The 24730-nt window shown below is 45.7% G+C and overlaps 1 protein-coding gene across 1 annotated transcript in view; it reads right to left on the bottom strand.

The window, feature by feature from the left end:
• Positions 1 to 276: 276 nt before the first annotated feature.
• HTATSF1 (HIV-1 Tat specific factor 1) overlaps positions 277 to 24730 on the bottom strand; it is a 37181-nt gene continuing 12727 nt past the window's right edge. The window contains exons 3-9 of the mRNA XM_040442089.1: positions 23775 to 23822; positions 22866 to 23020; positions 19480 to 19643; positions 14638 to 14734; positions 8365 to 8454; positions 8145 to 8282; positions 277 to 1622 (exon numbers count right to left, since the gene is read on the bottom strand). Of these exons, the coding sequence (XP_040298023.1) occupies positions 1338 to 1622; positions 8145 to 8282; positions 8365 to 8454; positions 14638 to 14734; positions 19480 to 19643; positions 22866 to 23020; positions 23775 to 23822 (977 nt within the window). The 3' untranslated portion in view covers positions 277 to 1337. The remainder of the gene's footprint in view (positions 1623 to 8144; positions 8283 to 8364; positions 8455 to 14637; positions 14735 to 19479; positions 19644 to 22865; positions 23021 to 23774; positions 23823 to 24730) is intronic.

Here is a 24730-nt window from a genome sequence, read left to right on the forward strand (position 1 = left end):
AGAGGGCGATAGTGTTTCTTTTCACTTACTGCAATACCAGACACAGCCTACAGAGTGGTGCTGCTTCTAGAACAGAAAAAAAAGCTGTTTTTTTTTTTCTAATCCTGGACAACCCCTTTAACATATATTATTCAATTAAACAACATACATACAATGCATACACAAATGTAATAGCAGAATTCTACATGTGGCTTCTGCATGGAACTGGGATTACGAAGTGAATGTGCGGATGTTATCTGATCACTGTCTGTATATATGTGCTGGCTGTAGCCACCGTTTTGGTTTTTTTACACTACAAACCCCGTGGTACAATGGTTGACTATATATTAGCATTATCAGATATATCAGATGTAATATCTCTAGAACATTACTTTGGACTATTTACTGTGCAAAGGGTGGTCCAGCACCTTAACAAAGCATTTCAAAGTTCTAGGTGGAAATCTTCTTTACTGCATGTTCTCCGTGTCACCATGTCTGGGTCACCCATGAAATCAGAGTTGATCTTGAAGATAAAGGCCGCGGCTATGGTGGTTCTAGTGTAAAATGACATTGTAAACCTAAAAGGTGGAAATCCCTTCAAGACAGTTTCCTTAATATATCTAGACGTGTTTTTGAGAATAAAAGCAATGTAGTAATTAAAGCATCACTAACTTTTCAACAAACTTTGCGTTAATCAATCGTACAGAATAGGTGCATGAGGCATAACACTTTCTGGCATATTTTTTTTTTTGCAGCTTTCCTTTGTGCATGCTGAATGTGTAGTTTGCAGTTTTCTCAAAAATGGTGGTGGTGGCTAGCTGCCATCCACTGCACACAGAAAGTAGAGGAGAATATGCTTTCTAATCCTGTCTTATGTATTCAGAAACAGCCCCAAGGATCAACGAGGACATTACAGTGAAGTACTGACCTGTAGGTTTGTGGATTTAGACTTGTGCTGAGATACAAACTTTCTATGCAGCCTCTTTGTCTCACTCCTACTGCTGCTCATCCCCCCTTCTTTCCCCTCTCCATAGACTTGTATTAACATGTGTAATATGATACCTTGGCAAAGCTGGTCCATCTCGGGACAGAATGAAAGCATTTTTTCAAAGTGAAAAGCAAGGAGGGGAAACAGCTGATAACATGAGAACTAGACATGTCTTACTGATAAAACATATTACAAAGTTTCTTGTGGTCACTTGTACTATTAACTTATGCAAAGTTGTGTGAAAAGTTAGGGCCCATTTAAGCAAAATAAATCAAACTTATATTAATTGTCCAAATGTCAGCATTTACCACATGTAATTCACCCTAAAAGTAACAAACATCTATAGGCAGCCAGTTAAAAGTGTGAAGCTCTAAGATTGTTCTTCCTCGTTCTCATCATCACTGTCACCAATACTGCTGTCTGTGGATGCAGCATCATCAGCCGGTTTGGTCTGTTGACTTCCCTGCTGCTGGACGCTGTCTGTACCAAGTGCAGGTTCCGTTCTGACGCCCTCTTTGTTTTCAGACTGTCCGTTATTTACAGAAGGTGTCGACTTCTCATCACTCGCATCTTCAGAAGCTTTTCCCTTGTCTGCCTGCAGAAAGTTCTCCCAGCCCTTGAGTCGCTCCTCTCTCTCTCGAGATGTCTCTTCAATCTATTTAAAGAAGAGTTTGTTAACCAGAAGTCAAAAAGACATACGTTAAAGCCAACTAGACAGTCGGTGCAGTAACCATTGTGAATAACCAAAAATTACAGACAATCCTGAAGAACTAATATTTGGCAAATAGGATCTACATGCATCTAATAGTAGTGTGCGCCACTGATGAACTAAAGAAATTCCTTTTAAGATGGCCATACTGATTGGATAACTGTAGGCTGAACCTGCCAATTTCTGTGGGACCAGAAGAATATCTAATGTAAATGGGGGGCTCCTGACAGCAAATGGCTGGAGAATGAAGGGTTGGGCGTGTAGGACGTCAACATGCCTGATACTTTAGTTCTCAGTGGAAATGTTCCCCTCTCCCTATTGAAAACACATGCACTCTCAGCCGAACCAAGTGTGTATGTGTATGGTGGAAGCAATAGCTTTCTCCCAAAAATGTTTGGCACAGAGTTAGGCCTCTGGGGTGCAACCATTCGTCTTGCGGAGGGACAAAGTAGAAAGGGTGTTGCGTTCCAGGAACAAAACCTCTATCAGAGGTGGAAGGAGTGACAGCAACCCCGCTCTGCCTGTGGGGGGAGTAATGTAGCCGACTCACGGAATGGGCAGTGAAGTAGTATGTCCACCACCGAAGGACATGTCAGAGTCATGTCTTAAGAGAGGCAGAGCCGATGGTGTCACAGCATCAACTGTTAGCACCAATGTCCCACTTGTGACAAAAACAATGTGGTAGACAAGTGCCATAGAAACTGAGCTATGCCAACTGAAGAACACCACAATAGTGCGCACCGGAAGTAAGGTGCTCATCAGCTATAGCATTTATGCTATTGCAAATACCTGGTTTGATAATGGGAGGAATGCAGATGACCATGTCATCGGGAAAAAATGTCCGCTACAACGTCAAACACCAGCAGAAAGACAACACTTGTCAGAGCAACAGCATTTCTTGGTAGCGTAAAATGAGCAGGAGGTCCACCTGAGATGGAATTGTAGATAAAATCACCATACCTAGGACCAGTGTGAAGGTTTTACCTGTAGAAGGAGGGATGCGGTAGGAGCTACAGCCGAAACATGGCGCGGAACAGAAGGCCAAGTTTTAGAAACCACAGAACCAATACCCAGTGCAAATGCAAGATGTGGGGAAGGGAGCAACGTAGGAGTCACCAAGGCTTGCGGGGTGGCCGTAAACCCTGAGCATGAGAAGGGAACAAAACGGTAGCAGATAAAAAGGTTAGGGCTAAGGCAAATTCCCCACCTGAGAATGGGGCCATACAGAAGTAGCCACAGGATCTAGTGGTAGTGCAATACTCCACCTGAAGAGGAGGAGGCTATACAGTAAAAGCCATAATATCTAGTGCTAGTACCATACTCCACCTGAGGAGGGGGCCATACAGTAGAGGCCACAGTATCTAGCGTGCGTGAATACTCCACCTGCGGAGAACAAACCCTAGTAGCCAATCTGGAGTGCTAGCATAAATACTTCACCTGATAAGGAGGAGTAGTGGATAGTATTCAGAGTCAGCGCAACACTTGACTCGCTTGATAGTAACCACAATATTCTGTTCTAGGGCTGACGCACTACATATTGCAGATGTCAAGTACCATGACCAACCTGTAAGGTGGAGGCCCACCGGTGGTGCGGGGTATATAAATCACACAAGTGTTGCAGGGTAACCCTCTGGGAGGACAGAGGTAGTCATGTTGGTGCCCCAAACAAGCACACAAAAATGAAGGAGATAAAAGTGGAAGTAGCCACTGTATCCAGAGGTGTTACCCGTATTCCACCAGATGAGGAGTATAGGGCACTAGTAGGTATCGTCTCTTGCCACACCCCACCTGTGAAAGAGGAGGAATATGATAGGAGATAAGGTATCTGGTGCTGTGGTGTAGTAGTCACAGTATCCAATGTTGGTGCAGTTACTTCACCCGTTAGTGTGATTACTCTACTTGTGGAAGGAGGTAATGCAACAGGGTGTACGGTAAGGCCTCTTGCACACAACCATATGTAATTTGCTGTATTTTGCGATCCGCAAAAAATACGTATGACGTCCGTGTGCATTCCGTATTTTGCAGAACGGAACAGCTGGCCCCTAACAGAACAGTACTATCCTTGTCCGTTATGCGGACAATAATAGGACAAGTTCTATCTTTTAGCGGAACAGAAATGGAATGCACACGGAGTACATTCTGTTTTTTTTATTGCAGCACCATTGAAATGAATGGTTCCGCATACGGACCGCAGACTGAAACTGCAAAAACAGAACGGAAACGGAAATAAAATAGTCGTGTGCAAGAGGCCTAATGGTAATGCGACTGACAAAACAGCATCCAGTGGTTGTGCAATTACTCCGCCTATGGAAGGGGGCAATGAGACCAGCTGTGCCGTAACCAGAGGTAGTGCAATTACTCTGCCTATGGAAGATGGTAACTCGACAGGCAGAACAGCATCCAGTGGTAGTGCAATTACTCTGCCTATGGAAGGGGGTAATGCATACGGCAAGTACTGTATCCAGTGGAGTGCAATTATGCCACCTATGGAAGGGGGTAATGCTATGGCAGGTACCGTATCCAGTGGAATGCAACTACGCCACCTATGGAAGGGGGTAATGCTATGGCAGGTACCGTATCCAGTGGAATGCAACTACGCCACCTATGGAAGGGGGTAATGCAACAGAGGGTGCGGTATCCAGTGGAAATTATGTCACCTGTGGAGGGGGGGTAATGCGATAGGATGTACGGTATACATTGGTAGTGCAATCCATCCTCCTATGGGAGTAGGGTAATGCGACCGGATATACAGTAACCAGTGATAGTGCAAATATTCCGAATGTGGAAGGGAGGGTGTATGAGACAGCGTATACCACATCCAGTGGATTGAAGGGAAAGTGCGAAGGATTGACCGCATGAGGCGTGAGCGCACATGCACGCCTGTAGAAGGGGTTAACGCTGTAACAGACCCACGCACAGCGCTGGCTAGCACCAGTGATAAGAGGACAGGACGAACAGCCGTGAGATGGCCAAATCCTGGATCAAGGGGCCTGGGACGGGCACACAGGACGCCCGCTAGCAAGGTGCAGCGGTCTCCCTGGGAGGGAATGTGACCGCTGGGAAATGCGAAGGGGTGCTGCAAAGAAGTAAACCTAGGCTGGGAGGGAATGAAGGCTGAAAGGAACACTTCAGTGGAATGGGGGAGGAAGAGAGGCATGGAGAGGTGGGGTGGAGGGGCGAGTGACAGGAGGAGGTGGTGGATGGTGTGGGTTATACTTACCCTTTGTTCACCATACTCATCCCATCTTCCTCCTCTTCGTTTAACCCCCCTTGGGGAACCAGCAGGGTCACCTCCTCAGCCACTAGCACTGAGTTGGTAGTGAGACTGGAGTGGAGGGGGAACTGCAGAAATGCAGGTAACCCCATGGCTGGCGGGATGCAGGGGAGCTGGGCTGCCCTAGTCCACTTTGCCTTCTTGGGGGAGGTCGGGCGGTGAGGGCAACCGACACCGGCCTTCCTCCCTGGGTAAACAGAGAGGCGAAGCGTCTCTGTATCCCGTACCTAAAGGGGAAGAAAGTAAAATAAGAAAAGAAAATGGTAGCAGCTGCCTCCTACAGACACTAAGCTAAAACTGATAGCTGAGAGGAGGAGCTAACATTTTTTTTTTACTTAGTGTCGCCTGCTAGTGACAGCAGCAGCTATACCCATGTTTTCCTGTGTCCCCCAATGATATGAGCGAGAAAAAGGAATCTCATGGCAAAAGCAAAATCACCATGAACGTAAAGTGTCTGGAAAGTTTTTCTGGGGCCTATGACATTATTCACCTCTCCGTCATACCCCAACGATTCCTGGCCAGAGTGGAGTAGGTATGCAGACACTGGGGAGGGATGTCGCGGGCTCACTTACTCTGTGCTGTCTAATTACTGCCGCTGGTACAGTGTAAACAGCGTCTCGGACCACTGCTTCTTCAGTATTGCCACTGTAGCGAAAAATCTGCTGGTGTGATGTCAGGGATCAAATAAACAATCAACAGGGAGTGCAAAAAAATAACCTACTGACTGCAGCAGTGCCCTGGTCACGTATGCATAGGGTTCTCGTATGGTCTAAGTGCCGACACCCCTTCATATAAAGTATTAATTGGGGCTCCCATGTAGCAGATCCAATATGAATGATAGAAGCCGCAGAACTCCATCGGAAAACATCCGGCATCGGGGGGGGCAGCCAATAGCAGGTGGTGACGAGCCTCCCTAGCATCGAGGGTAACGCAAGGGAGGCTCGTCCCAGTCACCGGCTGCTATTGGCTAAATCACCACCGAATGTTTTCATCTGCGTGACGGGGAGATGCAGCGGCCGCCGTGTGGGCATCAGAAGCGACGCGGGTGTCAGGGAGTACATTGTGTGTGAGGGGCCTGGGCATATGGGAGGCATTTCAGTAGTCGGATAACCCCTTTAATGTTATACCTGCACAGGTAGATGTATAATCTACTTAATTACTGCCCTGTACTGCATTTTTAGCAGTGCTGATATGGTTAAGTTTCAAGACAAGCACAAAGAATGTCTCAAGTTTCCGAGTTTATGCACTGATTAACGTGCGGCAATTCCATGCACCTGAATCAGCAGTGACAAAGTCTTATAAAATATTCTGGCATCTACGAAACCACAGCCAAGTGAGTGGAGAGCTGCAATGGATGAATGACACTCAGAGGAATGAACACAGTAATTAGCAGATTACTATGAATGGTTATGAGTATAACGTATGATGACATAGCTATAGAAACAGCTCAACAGAAAAAACAACACAGAGCTATACGTCAGCTACGGTCAGTGACAGCAAAACCGCCTGTCCATGTCCACCTGATAACATTAAAGAGGTTCTGCAGTTTGTTTTAACTAATGATCTATCCTCTGGACAGATCATCAGCATCTGATCGGCGGGAGTCCGACACCAGGGACCCCTGCCAATCAGCTGTTTGATAAGGCAGCGGCACTCCAGTGACGTCACGACTAGTATCAACTCTGTTCACTTGAACGGAGCTTAGCCCCGCCCAGGCCAGTGATACGAGTCGTGACATCACTGGGCCAGCGGTAAACAGTGAGAAGGCTGCGGCGCTGCTGGAGCGCCGCTACCTTCTCAAACCCCCACCGGTTAGATGCTGATGATCTATCCAGAGGATAGATCATCAGTTAAAACAGAACATTTATTCATATGCAAAATGGCTACCAAGTGCCCAGCCAGGCGTGCTCTGCTTTTCAAAGTGCCCAAGACCGGCGCTCTTCCCTGATGTCTGCGCCTCCACCAACCTCCCAAGGCTTTCTCCCCTCTTACCTGATGAGACGATGATGCGTCTCTAAATCTCACACAGGCGCCTGCACAGAACATATTCCTGAGGCAAAAGCCCACAAAAGGGAATGTAGTGCACAGGCGCCAGAAGCGCAGCAGAGGGTGCGTGCAAGTTACTGGAGGCACATCACCGTCACAGCAGGGGAGGAAGCCTTGCAAAGTCATTAGTTGCCATGAAAATGTACTTGATTAAAAAAAAATATATATATTCCACTGCATTTCTGCCCTTCCACAAAATGACCTGATAACATTATCTCAGTGATTTTCTGGTTAGCTCCGAAGAAAGTGTAAGGGTCCATTCACACGTCCGCAATTTCGTTCCGCAAAATTGCGGACCCATTCATTCCTATGGGGCAGCACGATGTGCTGCGCGGACACGGAATTGCAGACCCGCACTTCCTGGTCCGCAATTCCGTTCCCGAAAAAAATAGAGCATGTCCTATTCTTGTCCGCGATTGCGGACAAGAACAGGCATATTCTATTTGTACCGGAAATGTGCGGTCCGCAAAATGCAGAACGCACATTGCCGCTTTCCGTGTTTTGCGGATCTGCAAAACACGTAGTGGACGTGTGAATGGAGCCTTAATGAGGACATGGTAGCCGATATCACTCAGTCATGCTGATTGAATTAGATGAGATTGGTTGCTTTAAATCATCTTGAAATCATTGTCTTCTTCTGTTAACCATGGTTATCTCCAAAGAAAAATGTGTAGCCATCACTGCTTTGCACCAAGAGTCTCACAGGCAAGGACATTGCTGCTTGTAAGATTGTGAAGAAGGTTTCAGGACAGCCAAAGTCCAGCCAGTGCCTGGACCATCTACCAAAGAGAATTCTGCTATGGAATCAGGTCAGCACCAGCTATCTCTCTCCATCCTCCCACATATATGCATGCTCAACACAGCAAAACATCCAGCATATCCAGTGAATAGGGAGAAAGCTGCTACCAGACGCCTGACAGCAATCAGTTGAAATCTAGTATGCCCAAAGCTTATCTCCTCTGAGATCAGATGGTCGTCTGGAGCCGCGAAAATTGGTGGGTTGGCCGACATAGGTCTAATGGGTATGGCCAACATAACATCAACCCAGCTGGGACTTTATGAGACCAACTAACCAACTAAAAGGAGGTCAGTCCAAGTTACAGTACATTTTCACACTGAATGGTATAAATCCTGGAGCTGTACGATACCTGATAATCTGTCACACCATCCCACACCTGAACAACCAGCTGACGACCACCAAACCACCTTCCATTTAGAGCCAGAATACAAGCATCACTTTCTTCTGCCTCTTTAAATGATACAGATGCAACTCCATCCGGATGTCGCTGAAAAAAAAGAACGAGAAAGAAAAGGGGTTAAGAAAAATAATAATGTCCAAGGGTCAGATGCATCATCCCAAATACCTACATCAAATATAATGACTTTCTTCACTTGCCCAAACTTTTCACATTCTGACCGAAGATCTTCACGGATTTCAGTCAGCACAAGCGGATCCTCCTGTACACGCAAAACAAAGCAAGAGGAATTTAGGGTGGCAGCACAGGGAAGGAACACTATGCCGGCACTGCGCATGCGTGAGCTCGTGCACCGCGAGATTACGGCGATCTGACTTTGTGAGCAAGGAGGAGATTCCTGGATACAGGCGGTGCTGGGCTCCTTCACAGGGGGACATGGCTGGGCTCCAGAACGGTTAGTGCAGCCCCTTGGGCTCCTTACCAGGCTGATTTACATATATATAAAATCATTTTTTACACTCAATAAAAGCACTCACAGATATGGGACAGGTATACTGCGGACATGCTAGCGGCGATCTAGCCGTGCATGTCCGCATCTCTATAGGGTAAAAAGAGGTGACAGAATCCCTTTAAAGGCGAGGTCCAGTTTGCTATTGATGGACACTGTAGCTGAATGTAGCTGCATTTTCTCCCCCGGAGATTATCAGTGAAGCAGCGTAAAGGGAAGCACCAGGAAAGATACAATTGATTGGTTTAAGCTCCTTTTCCATCTACAAACCTTATTCCTGATAATTACCCTGTGTAAGGGTGCATTCACACGACCGTATGTATTTTGCAGAGTGCAAAAAATACGGATGATGCCTGTGTGATGTCTTTTTTTCTTTTTGCGGATCCATTGTTACAATGCCTATCCTTGTCCGAAAAAAGGACAAGAATAGGACACGTTCTATCATTTTCACGGGGCTAGGGAATGGACATATGGATGCGGACAGCACACGGTGTGCTGTCCGCATTTTTTGCGGACCCGTTGAAAAGAATGGGAAAAAATGCGGATCGGATGCGGACTAAAAATACGGTCGTGTGAATGGGGCCTAAAAAGGTACAATCTTGCACCCGGCATCTAAAATTGTTGTTTCTGTGCAGCAGATCGTGCTGTGCAAACAACAATCTGCAGCCCATGAACAATGATTTTCTATGGAGACAAGAGATGGCTGTATTGATCGCTTGTCCTCGTACAGCGGAGGTGACTGCTGCACGCAGATGCTACCCTCGAGCACACTTCACAGCTCTTGCATCACACCAGGGAGAGCCTACACTGAAACTAGCCTGCGGGATGGAGCAGGCCCCTCCGGTTACTGTACGTTCGGGGCAAGCATTCCTTGATATTTAAATATCAGGTTTATTTTAAGAGAAGTGGAGTTCAAGGGTGATCGTTTATCTTCAACTATACAGAACAACTGATTTGTGGTCGGATTGTTTCCTTGTAGAAAAAATGTGCATAATTGGCATTTTATGAGCTGCAAGTGCGTCATGACGGGAGGTCCTTGAATGTCTTCAAGTCAGGTCAGAGTAAGAGGGCTGACCAAAGCTGAATAAAAAGTATTACTGTATTAATCTATGGAAAGGACAAAACCTAAGGAATCGGGCACACGGCCGACTGCGGATCTGCAAAATACGGACATCGGCCGTGTGCATGCCGCAAATTTTACGCTCCCTTCACTAGAACCCCCTATTCTTGTCTGCAAAAAGGACAAAATGAGGACATATTCTACACTCTGTGGAACGGCCACACGGATGACATCCCTGTGCTGTTCTTGTGCATTTTTTTGCAGACCCACAAAAATGAACGGGTTCGCATGCAATCCGCAAAAAATACGGATTGAATGAAGACCAAAACTACGGTCGTGTGCAAGAGGCCTAATTACTAATTAAATTAAAGCAAACATTTTCAACTTTGTAACTTTTATAAATCCTAAAAACAAATCCAGTCGTGGAGCAAATAACTAGTGATGACCACACAGGACAGAGGCGCTCCTCCCTTTATTGGGATTTATAGAAATACTTCTATAACTGTCTATCGGCTCATTTTCAACAGACAACAGTAGCAACTCAGCAAGACCTGGAGGTTGAAGACGTCGCCCTACCCACATTCCACAGGGTCGTAAAAATATCCAGCAATCTGGTCTGACTGGTACTTGCCTATCCAGAAATTCTGCCGATTTGTCATCAAGCAAAGCATTTTTAATGAAAGGCTTGGTCCATGCCCCACTTATTGCAAATATCACAATAAACTGCGGGTACATTGAACGGAGTACATAGACCTTCTGTATATACTTACATGTACAGGTGTACACAGGTATATACCTTTACACTGGCAGGCAGCCTATTCTGTCCTGTCTTTCGCAGGGTCTAATGGGTTCACACACATTGCAGCCCAGGGAGGCCTTCTTTAGGCCCCCAGTTGCCACAGCAACCCAACAGGACCCCACAATTGCATTGCGAGGATGCTGATTGGGCGACCGAGGGAACGCCTTCCCTTTGTGTAACCGTTTACATGCCGCGGTCAATAGCGACCACAGCATCTAAGTGGTTAAACAGCCAGAACCAGCTGAAACATCCTGCTGACGTCGCAGGCATGGCTCCTGTGGTGGCACCATCCCGTTGCCATACATTTACTGCAGTGGGTGTTAAGTACATAGGTGCCAGAGTGGTAAAGGTATGCTCCATGACACTAACCCCTTTAATATGGCATCTGATAATCTGGTGCAGAAATTGTACAGGACAAGAAGCGGAAAGAACTCCGCAGGAAAATCCCCTGATAAAATCAAAAAGGCACAGCAGCAGCTTTTGTGTTAAAGGGGTTGTTCCATTACAATAATTTATCCCCTATTCATAGGATAGGGGATAAGTATCTCAACCGTGGTCCAACTGCAGGGGCCCACGACAATCACGATAACAGGGGCCCATGTTCCCCCGATTAACTGAAGCAGCAGACATCAGAGAGTACAGCAAGTACTTTGCTCGCTTACATAGCCTGTTCTTGCGGATTTACCAAATTTCACCAGAACAACTCCTTCTCCCTGGCTGTGAAGTGGCTCACTGCGTTAGGACCGCATCACAGCCCAATGAGAAAAGCGGATGTCTCCTCCTCCCGGTACGGATGCTATTAAAGGGATTCTGTCATGAGATTTTAGCCCTATAAGCTAAACATATGCCTATGTCCGTACTAATAACATAAATCCTAAACTGGCCTTATTAAACCTGCTTGTGGCTCTATTAGCCCAAAAAACTGGTTTTTATAACCTGTCACTCACCTACCTAAGGTGCCCAAGGGGACGTCCGTTAATACAGGGTGCCCAGCCGTCTGGTGCCCAGCGCCTCCTTCCCAGTCTTAATCGCCGCCCTCCCTGTCTACAGTGCCGTCTTCCTCACCTCAGCGCCGCCTCTGCCAGATCCGGCGCCTGCGCACTAGGCTCAGCCTGATGCGCCGCGGACTCCTGGCAGCGGCTTCGTTGAGCGAAGTGCACATGTGCACTTCGCTCAACGAAGCTGCTGCCAGGAGTCTGCGGCGCATCAGGCTGAGCCTAGTGTGCAGGCGCCGGATCTGGCAAAGGGACGGGAGGATTGAGGAGGCGGCGCTGAGGTGAGGAAGGCACTGTAGACAGGGAGGGCTGCGATTAAGACTGGGAAGGAGGCGCTGGGCACCAGATGGCCGGGCACCCTGTATTAACGGACGTCCCCTTGGGCACCTTAGGTAGGTGAGTGACAGGTTATAAAAACCTGTTTTTTGGGCAAATAGAGCAACAAGCAGGTTTAATAAGGCCAGTTTAGGATTTATGTTATTAGTACGGACATGGGCATATGTTTAGCTTATAGGGCTAAAATCTCATGACAGAATCCCTTTAATTAGCATATCAGGCGCCAAAACAAAACGGGGAGCACAGTGGCGCATCGTAAAAAAAAATAGCGAGACGGCATCTCCTGAACATGGGATACAGTATGAGGTATTGCTTTTGGTGAAAGGTCCTCTAACTGCCCAGTGTGATCAAGGCATCTGTGAATCCTCTGATGCTGTCATGTTCTGGACAAATCCCATGTGCCCAGCCTTTGTGACACCAAATGGATGTTTCGTCCCTACATCCCTTTCTCACATAAGTGATAATACTGAATATAAAAAAAAATAAAAAATGGTTTGTGCTAGCAAAAAGTAACAATAAGAATTCCTATGGATGCAAATGACACTCACTGGTTACATACTGGCTCTACTGGTGTAAAAACAGCGACCTCTACAGGCTGCAGGGAAGCCATCAACAACAAACAACTCTATTTAACCCCAGTACCGAGCCAAATCTGACGTGTCACTTTATGTGGTAATAACTTTGGAACACTTACTTATCCAAGCCATTCTGAGACTGTACTTCATGACAGTGGTAAATTTGAGTCTATATATTTCACCTTTATTTATAAAATAATCCAAAATTTACCCAAAATTAGAATTAATAAATTAGAATTTCTCTACTTTTAAGACCGATAGTAATACCTCATAAGATGGTTCTCAATCATCATTCCCCATATGTCTGCTTTATGTTGGCACAATCTTGTAAATGTCATTTTATTATTTTAGGACGTTAGAAGTTTAGAAGCTATTTTTCAAATTTTCAACAAAATTTCCAAAACCATTTTTTTTAAGCACCAATTCAGTTATAAAGTGATTTTGAGGGGCTTAAGTAATGGAAACCACCCATAAATGAACCCATTTTAGAAACTACACCCCTCAAATTATTCAAAACTGATGTTACAAACTTTGTTAACCCTTGAGGTGTTCCACAAGAATTAAAGGAAAATGGAGGTGAAATTTCACTATTTCACTTTTTTGGTAGATTTTTTATGTTAATCAATTTTTTCTTTAAACACAGCAAGGGTTAACAGCAAAATAAACCTCAATATACATTACTGTGATTCCGCAGTTTACAGAAATACCCCATATATGGCGGTAAAGTGCTCTATGGGCACGTGGCAGTGGTCAGAAGGAAAGGAGCACCATATGGATTTTGAAGGCAGATTTTGCTAAAATGGTTTTTAGGTACCATTCTGTATTTGACCCTGACATACCCCGAAAGTAGAAACCCTCAAAAAGTGACCCCATTTTGGAAACTAAACTGCACCCTTCAAAAGAATATATTAAAGGGGATGCTGACCACTTTGACCCCCTACGCGTTTTATGGAAGTTGGAAACATTTGGCTATTTCTTCCAATAAAGTGTTGCTTTAGCCCCAAATATTTCATTTTTTACAAGGGCTAACAGGAGAAAAAGCACCCCATAATTTGTTACCCATTTTCTCCTGAATACGGCAACACCCCATATGTGGTGGTAAACTGCTGTGGGGGCACATGCTGTGGGAGCGCTATATGGCTTTTGCAGCACAGATTTTGATGGATTGGTTTACGGGTGCCATTGGTATTTATTTTTTAAGTGATTATCTTATGTGGGGGCTCATTGTTTGCGGGATGAGGTGACGGTTTGATTGGTACCATTTTGGGGTACATAAGAATTTCTGATCGCTTGGTATTAAACGGTTTGTGAGGCAAGGTGAAAAAAAAGTCTGTTTTGGTGTAGTTAAAAAAAAAAAAATTTTTTACAGCATTCAGCTGAGGGGGCATATAATGTGATAATTTTATAGAGCAGGTTGTTATGGATGCGGCGATACCTAATATGTCTATCATTTTTATTTTTGTTAAGTTTTACACTGTGAAAGCATTGTTGAACAGAATAAAATCTGGTTTTTGTGTTGCCATTTTCTGAGAGCCCTATTTATTTTTTATCTTTTGGGCGATTGTCTAGGTATGGGCTCATTTTTTGCGGGATTAGATGATGGTTTGATTGGTACCATTTTGGGCTAAAAACGCCTTTTTGATCGCTTGATATTACACTTTTTGTGAGGCAAGGTAACCAGAAAATGGCTTTGACACTTTTTATTTTTATTTTTTTACAGCGTTCACCTGACTGGGTGGGTCATGTGATATTTTTATAGAGCGGGTCGATACCTAATATCAGGCTGCCTTCCCTGCCATCGGGTCCCCGTCACAGCAGCACAGGGACCCGATGGCCACCCCGCAGGATACAGCACGTGCAAGGGTTAATGTGCCAACATCGGTGTTTTCACTGATGCCGGCGCATACAGCAGTGGTCCGGCTATCTGTGACTGCCGGACCCCTGCAGCTGATGAGGCGGGCGCAACTCCTGCGTCCGCCCGATCAGAGCGCTGTAGTTCTACAGCGCTTGGATTTCCGTCCCAGTTTCCAGCGCCGTCCGTCCCAGTTTCCAGCGCCGTACATGTACAGCGCTGGTATCCTAAGAGTTAAAAAATAAAAATAATAAAAAATAAATAAATGGGGATCTACCGATTGTGTGCGCCAATTTCTGCCTCTTGAAATATTTTCTCACCTCAAAGTCCGTAGGGTGGAACATATTTCTGATAATGATAACTCTCTCAAAACGCTTCTTTTTTTCCGTTTTCCTCTCCGGCCTCCAATCCAGTTGTCTGAGGAACAAAAGACACAACTGAGTGCAGATGATAAAAAAAAAAAAAAAAAAAACAGACAAGGACAGTGTTAAAACAGTAAGACGTAAGACCAGTATTTTCGTCCCATTCACTGCAGACATGACGTGCCTGTATACAGTAAGTGACTGCTGCAGCCAATCAGTGGCCTCAGCAGTATACAGCACAAGGTCACTAGGGCCAGAGACCGTCTGCAGCAGTCACCTGGTACACAGGCACATAGTTACTGCAGACATGAAAAGAAAGCAGGCTGAGAGGACTGGAGCGACTATGGGGATGATAATTTTTTTTTATATAGTTTTAACGCCATTCCTCCCTTTTAATCTTTATTTATTTTTTGTTGGCTAACCACCAAGTAATACAAGGTGATTTAATTCAGACAAAAACTGGAATTATTCTGGGCACCGCTTATCTGAAGAAGGACTGGAAATTCTCAGAGTAATTAACAGGTGCAAAGTAAAGCGCTGTATGAATCTGCACCTATTAGAGAAGTGTCTGACTATTAATTAATAAAGCGTTCCTGTGATACTTATTTTTTAGAATCTCCAGCACTACTTCGGAATCACAAAAATGTTCTTCTTTATTTTATACCGTCTGCATAGATGGTCGATGAAACCAGGTGCGGAGAGGAGTTTTCTATTTTCATGTTTTGGGTCCACAGCTCATTTCAACTGTAGTTTAGCATTGTTTAAGGGCTCTCGCACACCACAGCTCCACAAAATACAGATACCTTTTCTGTGCCTTCTGCAAGATTCTTACTCCCATCAACAGAAACTGCTATTTTTGTCTGCAATATGAACAAGACTCCGTATGCTGTCCTTTTTTTGTGGACCCGTAGAAATGAATGGGTCTGTATGCTGCCCACAAAAAATGCAGAAGGGACACGGATGGAAAATACGGTCACGTGCAAGAGCCCTTATAGGGATGTCCAGCAAATCAAAATAACCTTCAAACCTTTAAGATCCTACTCCCAAGTAAAGTTTTACCCCAAATTGCATGAATGCTAAGTGCAGCGTAATAGATTCCTAAAAAATTACTATAACAGGGAGTAGCTCATTGGAGGTACACAGAAAATAGATCTTTGCAGAACAGAAATTTACAACATGAATCAGTTAGAAGATGTTCGGTGAATAAAAATTACTGTATTTTTCGCCCTATAAGACGCACCTAGGTTTTTGAGGAGGAAAATAAGAAAACAAATATTTTGAACCAAAAGGTGTGCTTTTGGTGGGTTTTGAACTAATGGTGGTCTGTGGATGATACTGTTATGGAGGGGATCTGTGGATGATGCACTGTTATGGAGGGGATCTGTGGATGACGCACTGTTATGGGAGGATCTGTGGATGACGCACTGTTATGGAGGGGATCTGTTGATGACGCACTGTTATGGAGGGGATCTGTGGATGACGCACTGTTATGGAGGGGATCTGTGGATGACGCACTGTTATGGAGGGGATCTGTGGATGACGCACTGTTATGGAGGGGATCGTCCGATGATGTACTATGTTACTATACATTATTGTGTTTTACACTATGGTGAAATGTCAATGTGATTGCAGAAAATGCTTATTATAAGCGATCAATAAAAATGATTTGATTCAAAAATAGTGACCCCCTCAATACAGGGGGTGGTGGCCGGCAACTTGTGTTAGAATCGCGGCCGGGCCCGATGCAGTCACTGTTCTCTATTACACCGGGCCCCGCTCACAGCAGTATTTATTAAGTGAAGTCATGGGTAAAGCTTTGTTAAGGTATAGCAATCCTCTGCAGCAGTAGCGCGCGTAGTACTCACTATGAAACTCCTGTAACAGGCAGGGCGGCCAGCAGCATAACGTCACTCACTCTGTCACGCGCCTGCTCCACCTGCTTCATTCATAAAGTGGGAGGAGCAGGCGCATGAGGAAGTAAATAAACCGGCCAGCCTGCCTGCTACGGGAGTTTCGTAGTGAGTACTATGTGCGCTACTGCTGCAGAGGATTGCTATACCTTAACAAAGCTTTACCCACGACTTCACTTAATAAATACTGCTGTGAGCGGGGCCCGGTGTAATAGAGAATAGTGACTGCACCGGGCCCCGCTGCGATTCCAACACAAGTTGCCAGCCTCCAGCCCCTCCTCCCTCCCCGCTGATACATCGCAGGCAGCACTGTGCAGCATCGCGGCCAGCGATTTATCAGTGCAAAGTAAAAATGGCAGCATTCGCCCCATAAGACGCACTGCCATTCCCCCCCCCCACTTTTTTTTTTGGTGTGGGGGGGTGCATCTTATAGGGCGAAAAATACGGTACTTTTAATCCAGCTTACAAAAGGGGTATGAAGCCAAAAAAGAAAGTAGGTTTGGCATGTGGGTGAAATTTCAGGATGAACCTAAAATGGTCTCTAACCTTTACAAGTGAACTTAAATAGGACCTGTCACCTCTCCTGACATCCTGTTTTAATAGCTTCATGCATTTCCCATGTAATAACAATTCTGGAGCATCTGTTCTTATGCCTGCATGTTGTGTCATTCCTCTATTATTTCTACCTGAAGTTAAAATTGAATTGCTATTAGCCTTCAGTAAGGGTACAGAGGGGAGGTAACCAGTTGTGTACCTGCACAGACTTGACTCTATCCAATCAGTGCTGCCATTTTCAGGTACACTTTCCCCCAACGGGTTACCTCCCCTCTGTACCCTTACTGAAGGCTAATAGCAATTCAATTTTAACTTCAGGTAGAAATAATAGAGGAATGACACAACATAGAGCCGTATTCCAGAATTGTTATTACATGGGGAATGCATAAAGCTATTAAAGGGGTTATCCCATCAAAAGGATCATAGTTTAATTTGTCCACGCTGCGACAATGATCATTTTCCTAAATATAATGTTTAAGCCAATTCCTACCCTTCTCGCTAAAAACCTCCCCCTTTTACCTCATTGTTGTACTGTGTCCTCCCTTAGTTCCGGCCACCTTTCGCCGGCCGAATGCAATGGCCGCGCATCCGCGGCGAGCGAAACCACCTTCCAGTGTGTGGCTGCATTTCTTCCATGAACGCGCACGCCGCCGGCCACGCATGCGCGGTTCTTCATTCCCTTGTGCTGCTTCTGAGCCGCGGAATGCAGGACGTGAGAGGGTAGAAAAAGCGCTGCAGCGTCTCCCAGAATGAAGTTCGGCTATAACGGGAGCGCGCACTCTAGTAAGGGAGGCGGAGTCAACTGATCAGCAGAGCGCTGACGAGCTGCCCATCAATAGAAAGGACAACGCCCCAGGAAATAGGCGTTAGTACAGAGCGAACAGGAGAAGCTGCAATGAAATTAGAAGGTGGGATAACCCCTTTAAAACAGACATGTCAGGAGTGGAGACAGGTCCTCTTTAATGTGACCTTCGCTAAACTTGTGAATGCACATGTCCAACTGTTCAATGTTTCAGTACTTTTTGCACAACTTGCTGTTCTCTAACAAGGAGCTTAACGGCAACATTCACAGGTGTTTGATCCATGAATCGCCCAATAAATTTCCTGCCTCCATTAGAATTGGTATGTAAACAGTCCTCCTCATCATGCTGTTCACATTTTGACATCATGAGACCAAGACGCCACCTAACAACTGATCAACAGCACCTCGCCATTGTGAGGCTTCAAATAGGATGTTTTCAGATGGAAGTGGGCACTGAGCTTAGAGTGTCACAGAGTGTCACCAGCAGGTTGTATCAGGGATACAGAGAGACTGGAAAAGTCACAGAAAGGCAAAGAAGTCGGCGTCCTTTGGCCACATCCCACACTGATGATTGCTTCATTGTGAACAATGCTCTGCGAAACCGGATAATGAATGCCACACGACTCCAAGCACATTTAAGCAAGGTGAGAGGCACTCAAGTGTCATATTGGACCATTTGAAACCATTTACATCAGAGTGGTCTGCGTGCTAGATGACCTGCAAGAGTACCTGGCTACAGGCGTCATCGTCTTACGTGGGCAAGGGAGCATCTACACTGGACGAGGGACCAGTGGGCATCAGTGCTGTTCATTGATAGTCTGGTCAGGGCAGGTGATCAATATCCGATCTGTGGAGGTCTGACTCCCAGCAACCCCGCCGATCAGCTGTTTGAAGATGCCATTGATGTCATGTTCATTGGTCACATGGCCGATTTGCAGCTCAGTCCCATTCAAGTGAACGGGCCTGGGCTCCAATACCAAGCACTGCCACTCTACTGTGCTTGGTAAGCCGTCAGGAGGCGGCAGCACTCACCAGAGCACCGTGGCCTCTTCAAACAGCTGATCACCAGGGGTGCTGGGAGTCGGACTGCCATTGATGACCTATCTTGAGGACACGCCATCAATATTAAACTCCCGGAAAACTCCTTTAGATGACAGGCACTGAAGTCTTCAGCACTTTTACACACGCCATAGCATATCAAAAAGACAACTCCCTGTTTAATATATGTTGATCGCCATGGGTCAGGCTTCTCTCAGTGACGAGCTGTTATCACTAGGGGGAGCTACGTGTGGACATACATTTTTCCTGCAGAAGTCACTGCAAATGAAATTTAGCATTGCATGCTGACTATTCAAGTAAATGGACGGCCACACAAAGCTTGGATGAGCTGTATGTACCCCAAAAGGGCTTACTGGAAGTGGGTGTCCTAATGGGATAAACCTTAGATGCTCTAAACTTGTACATAATATCCATACATATAAAATACCAACATAGAAGCACAGAGGCTGTATCCGGAGGGGACTAGCGACATACTTTTGCTGGAGATTCAGCTTCTTCTTGTAGTCCTTACATTTCTTCTTTTTCTTTGTTGCATCATACTCCCCCTTCAGTTGGAATCTGGCATTTTCAACATGAAGTCTGTACCCCCTGATCTCATAATCATCAAGAAGCTTCAGAGCGAGTGGAACTGATTCTTTCTGCAAGTGGAAAAAAGTGGAGTAAGCAATGTGCATTATATTCCTGTGTTATACAAGATCCTAGAGCCAACGCGGGGGGGTATTTATCATGAGGGGAATATCCCAAGGCAGTTTTGCTTGAATCTGCATTGCGCAGTTTGCACTAAAATTTATCAAACGTTGCACATTGTTTATTAAAGGGGTTGGCCGTTTCGCTATAGTGATGGCCTATCCTCAAGACATGTCATCAATATCCGATCAGTGGGGGTCCGATTAGCTGTTTACCGGCCCTCCGTCGCAGTGCAGCGGCGAGCAGTGTAATTTCACTTCCTCCGTCTCATTTACTAGCATGGGGCGGAGTCTAACTACGATTGCTCCTTTCCCATTCACTTCCAGAAGGGGTGTAATTACACCTGCTGACCGCTGCAATGTTGATAGCAAGCAGGCAAACGGTGAAGGGAAAGCAGCGATCGCAGGACCACTGCGTTCTTTTCAAAGGGCTGATTGGCGGAGGTGTCGGGAGTCAGACCCCACCAATCTGATATTAATGACCTATCCTGAGGACAGGTCATGAATACAGGAAACCAGACAACCTCTTTAAATGTGGTGCATCTTTAAACCTAAAACGTTTGTCTAAAAATGGTATCCCAGTTTTCTACACCACCTCCTACTGGAGTGAGTTTGGCACGCTTTTTTTGTGACTTTTTAAATACGTCCCAGTGATAAATCTGGACTGAAACCATGTCTAGTTTTCCACCCACTGGGAAACTGGAATGATTGGTGTAAAAATGCAAAAAGTTGCAAATGGTTTGCTCAATTGACCCCAAAAGCTTAAACATCCCCTACTTTCATATATAGTTGAGTGAAAACAAGGCCAACCGACTCAAATAGGCACGAAAACATAGGAACTAGGGGGCTCTGGAATGAGGGGTTAAAATGTGAAATGTTTGGCTGTAACAGACGGTACTTTGTTTGCTGAAGAACAGTACAATAATGAGCGTCTACAGGCAATAGTCACACATGGTGGAGGTTCCTTGCAAGTTTGGGGCAGCATTTCAGCAAATGGAGTTGGGGATTTGGTCAGGAGTAATGGTGTCCTCAATACTGAGAAATACAGGCAGATAGTTATCCTTTATACAAAACCACCAGGAAGGTGTCCGATTGGATCCAAATTTATTCTGCAGCAGGACAACGACCCTTAAAGGGGTTCTGCAGTTTGTTTAAACTGACGATCTTATCCTCTGGATAGATCAGCATCTGATTGGCAGGGGTCCGACAACCAGGACCCCCGCTGATCAACTGTTTGAGAAGGCAGCGGCGCTGGCAATAGCGCCGTGGCCTTCTCGCTGTTTACCGCAGGTCCAGTGATGTCACGACAAGTATCAACTGGCCTGGGCGTGGCTAAGCTCCGTTCACCTGAATAGAGCTTAGCACCGCCCAGGCCAATGATACTAGTCGTGACATCAGTGGGCCGGCGGTAAAAAGCGAGAAGGCCACGGCGCTACTGGAGCGCCGCTGCCTTCTCAAACAGCTGATCGGCGGGGGGAGCGCCGCTGCCTTCTCAAACAGCTGATCGGCGGGGGTCCCGGGTGTCGGTCCACCGCCGATCAGATGCTGATGATCTATCGGGAGGATAGATCATCAGTTTACACAAACTGCAGAACCCCTTTAACATAATGTAATTAAGAACTATCTTTAGCATAAAGAAGAAGTCATCATATGGTCCCCACAGAGCCCTGATCTCAACATCATCAAATCTGTCTGGGATTACATGAAGAGACAGGAGGCTCTGAGCCAGCCTACATCCTCAGAAGATCTGTGGTTAACCTCCCCTGTAGTTCCTTTAAAAACTGTGTGCACGTGTGCCTAGAACAGTGGTCGGCAAAGTGCGGCTCGCGAGCCACAAGCGGCTCTTTAGACCCTTCAATGTGGCTCTTTCCCACGGCGACCCATCCTGCACTACAGAGGAATCGAATCTTGCCTGTGGGACGCATTTGCGTTCCACAAAGCAAGCGCATCACAGTAGGGCCTACTGTGATGCGCGTGCGCTAATACTAGTTAGCAGACACGCCCTCTCTTGCTTTGTGGAACGCAAATGCAACCCACACGCAAGATAACTAGTATTAGCGCACGCGCATCACAGTAGGGCCGGCAGTACGCACCTCCTTCCAGAGTAGACGTCGGAACGACGAGGAGTGACGAGAGGTATTGAAAACTTCCCGGGCAGTCAAATCTGCCAGAGACAGAACACCGCTGCAGGCTACAAGGTCAGAGTCAGTGTACCTCCTTTCAGAGTCAGTGTACCTCCTTCTACAGGTGACTCAATTATTTGGCATCAGCATTTACTTGGCATGTGTTTAAACAGCAAAAGTAATGTCTGCAGACAAGTTTAATAAAAGTAAAAAATGATAAAGATAAAATGAAATAATAATCAAGATCCAAATAAAAGAAAGTACATATAAAAGTATGTAAAAACACACTCTGGGCTCATGCCCACGAATGTAAGGGCGCCGTGCCTGTGCTGCGGACCGCAAATAGCGGTCCGCAATGCACGGAACACAGACCATGGGGCAGCTGCATGAGGATCGCGGACCCATTCACTTGAATGGGGTTCGCGATCCGCATCCGACTGCCCGCACCGCAGAAAAAGTAGCGCATGCTGAAGTGAATGGGTCCATGATGCATCATGGACCCATTCACTTCAATGGGTCCAGGATCCGGGATATGAGTGCTACAGAGTGCTTCCGTGGTGCTTCTGGCTGTGCCTCCGCACCGCAAAAAATTAGCGCATGCGCAGTTCTTTCCCTGAGGCTGATGCCAACACAGGGAAGGAACACTATACCGGCACTGTGCATGCGCGAGCTCGCACATCGCGAGATTACGGCAATCTATCGTTGATGAAAGGAGGAGATTCGGAGGACATAGGCGGTGCTGGGCTCCAGGAAGGTTAGTACAGCCCCTTGGACACATACAAGACTAATTTACACATATATATATATATATATATATATATATATAAAATCTTTTTTTAAGCACAATAAAAGCACACAGCTTTATGGGACAGGTATATTGCGGACATGCTAGCGACGATCTAGCCGTGCATGTCCGCAGCTCTATAGCCCAAAACTTGGTGACAGAATCCCTTTAAATGATGTAGAAAATCAAATTAAACTGAACTGAAGAAAGGGTTCATCAGGGATGATCAAAGGAAAGTTCGAACACTCCCATTACACGATGACTGACCTTGAGATAACAGCACAAGCCGTCTCCTTTCAGATTCCCTTCCTTATCTTTATACAGCTTAATTTTGAACTCTTCGCTCAGTGGATCTCGCATGATAATGCCGCATTTAGACATAATCTGGACAAATTCTTCATTTGTAATATCAGGAGGCAGACCTGTAAAGCAGAGGGAAAGAAAAACACAAAATGACTAAAGGCCCCTTTACACTGGTAGATTTATCAATCACCTGCTCATCAGTGAAGGAGACCACTGCTTTTACATGTAGTGATCTCCTCCACAGTATGGGGAGGAGTGATCGCTAATGCCATCGCTCATCCCCATACAGAAACATTATTTGCCAGCAGCAGAGGCTGTTTAGATAGCACGCCGGCAAACAATGATTAGGGTGAACGCACAAACAATCTTATTACTGATAAACTAGCATTCCCCTTGTTCATCGGGTAATCGGCGCCACCTCTACACCGGCAGATAATCGCTAACGAGCGCTCCTACGAATGCTTCTTTGGGATTAGTTGGCCGATTCTCAGCCGCTGTGAAGGGGCCTTTAAAGGAGTTGTCCACAATTTTAAGAACATAAAAAAATAACAATTTCTTACCGGTTAAATCCTCAGCTGGTACTGGTCCTGCAGAGATGACGTCACATATTCTTGCACAGTCAATCACTGACCTCAGTGGTCACGCGCGGTACATCCGAATGCCAACATTGAGGTCAGCGATTGGCAGCAGCGGTCACGTGCATGTGACATCCTCTTCTGAGGACCGATGAAGCAGTGAGGTGAATGAGGTTTGTTTTTTATGTTATATCTTTTAATGCACTTTCCTGCAAGTTTCTTAAAATCCTGACAACCCCTTTAAACTCAGAATAACGACAGCTGTAAATGTCTCCGCGTGCTGGTCATTGTCACTAACCTGTCACATACACATTTGTGTTTCTTTCATCTCCCACATTGAACCAACCTGGAATGATTGAAAATAAAATAATTATATACGTTCTATCACAAAATATTACATATAAGATATAACTTTAAACATCACGTTTTTATATACTAAATGTAATAAATTACAAAAGAAATATTAACTCTGTGCAAACAAATCTCTTATTTTCCCTTTTTGTTGCAGTTTATACATTTATTTTTACTTTTTTTTTTGAGCGTACAGTCATACAAAAATGTGACCAGGTGACCAGCTCCATGTGTGACACTAGCCCTATGTTCAGTATCATACATGTCCAGAACACAGATGTGTGAATGAGGTCTAGGGCCGTCTCCAAACAGCAGTTTATATGGGAGACTCTTTCACATCCCATTTGTAATAGTTTTCCCAAGTGTTGTGCTAAAGGTGGGATCCGATGCGTCCCAGGAAAGCCCTTTTCTTGGTAAAAATCGTTCCAGGTCCAGATTAAAGAAGTTATCCAAGACTAACCTTTTTAACACACCTTTTCAGAGTGGCTGGACCTGCTGCGGGGTTCATACTTACCTGGTTCCCGAGTCTGGATTCCGGCTGCATCTCTAAATGGCCACTTCGGCGGGTCCCGTGTCTCTGGGAATCAACATCCTGTTGACGGGCAACATGTGACCGCTGCAGCCAATCACTGGACGCAGCAGTCATGTGATGCCCGTCAACAGCACGTTGATTCCCTAGAGACCGGGGCGGCCGTGGAACGATGCAGGCGGAATCCAGCGATGGGAATCCAGTAAGTATGAACCCAACTCGGTCCAGCCATTCTAAAGAATCTGTAAAAGTTTGATCTTAGATAACCCCTTTAAGGTTACTTTTAGTATGTGGTCAGTATTTTGCATCAGCATTCATAAGCCATAACCAGGAGTGGGTCCAAAACACAGAAGTGGCGCCGACCTTCTGATTAG

Source organism: Bufo bufo, chromosome 8 (assembly GCF_905171765.1).
Source record: "Bufo bufo chromosome 8, aBufBuf1.1, whole genome shotgun sequence".
In the NCBI taxonomy this organism is placed as follows: Eukaryota; Metazoa; Chordata; class Amphibia; order Anura; family Bufonidae; genus Bufo; species Bufo bufo.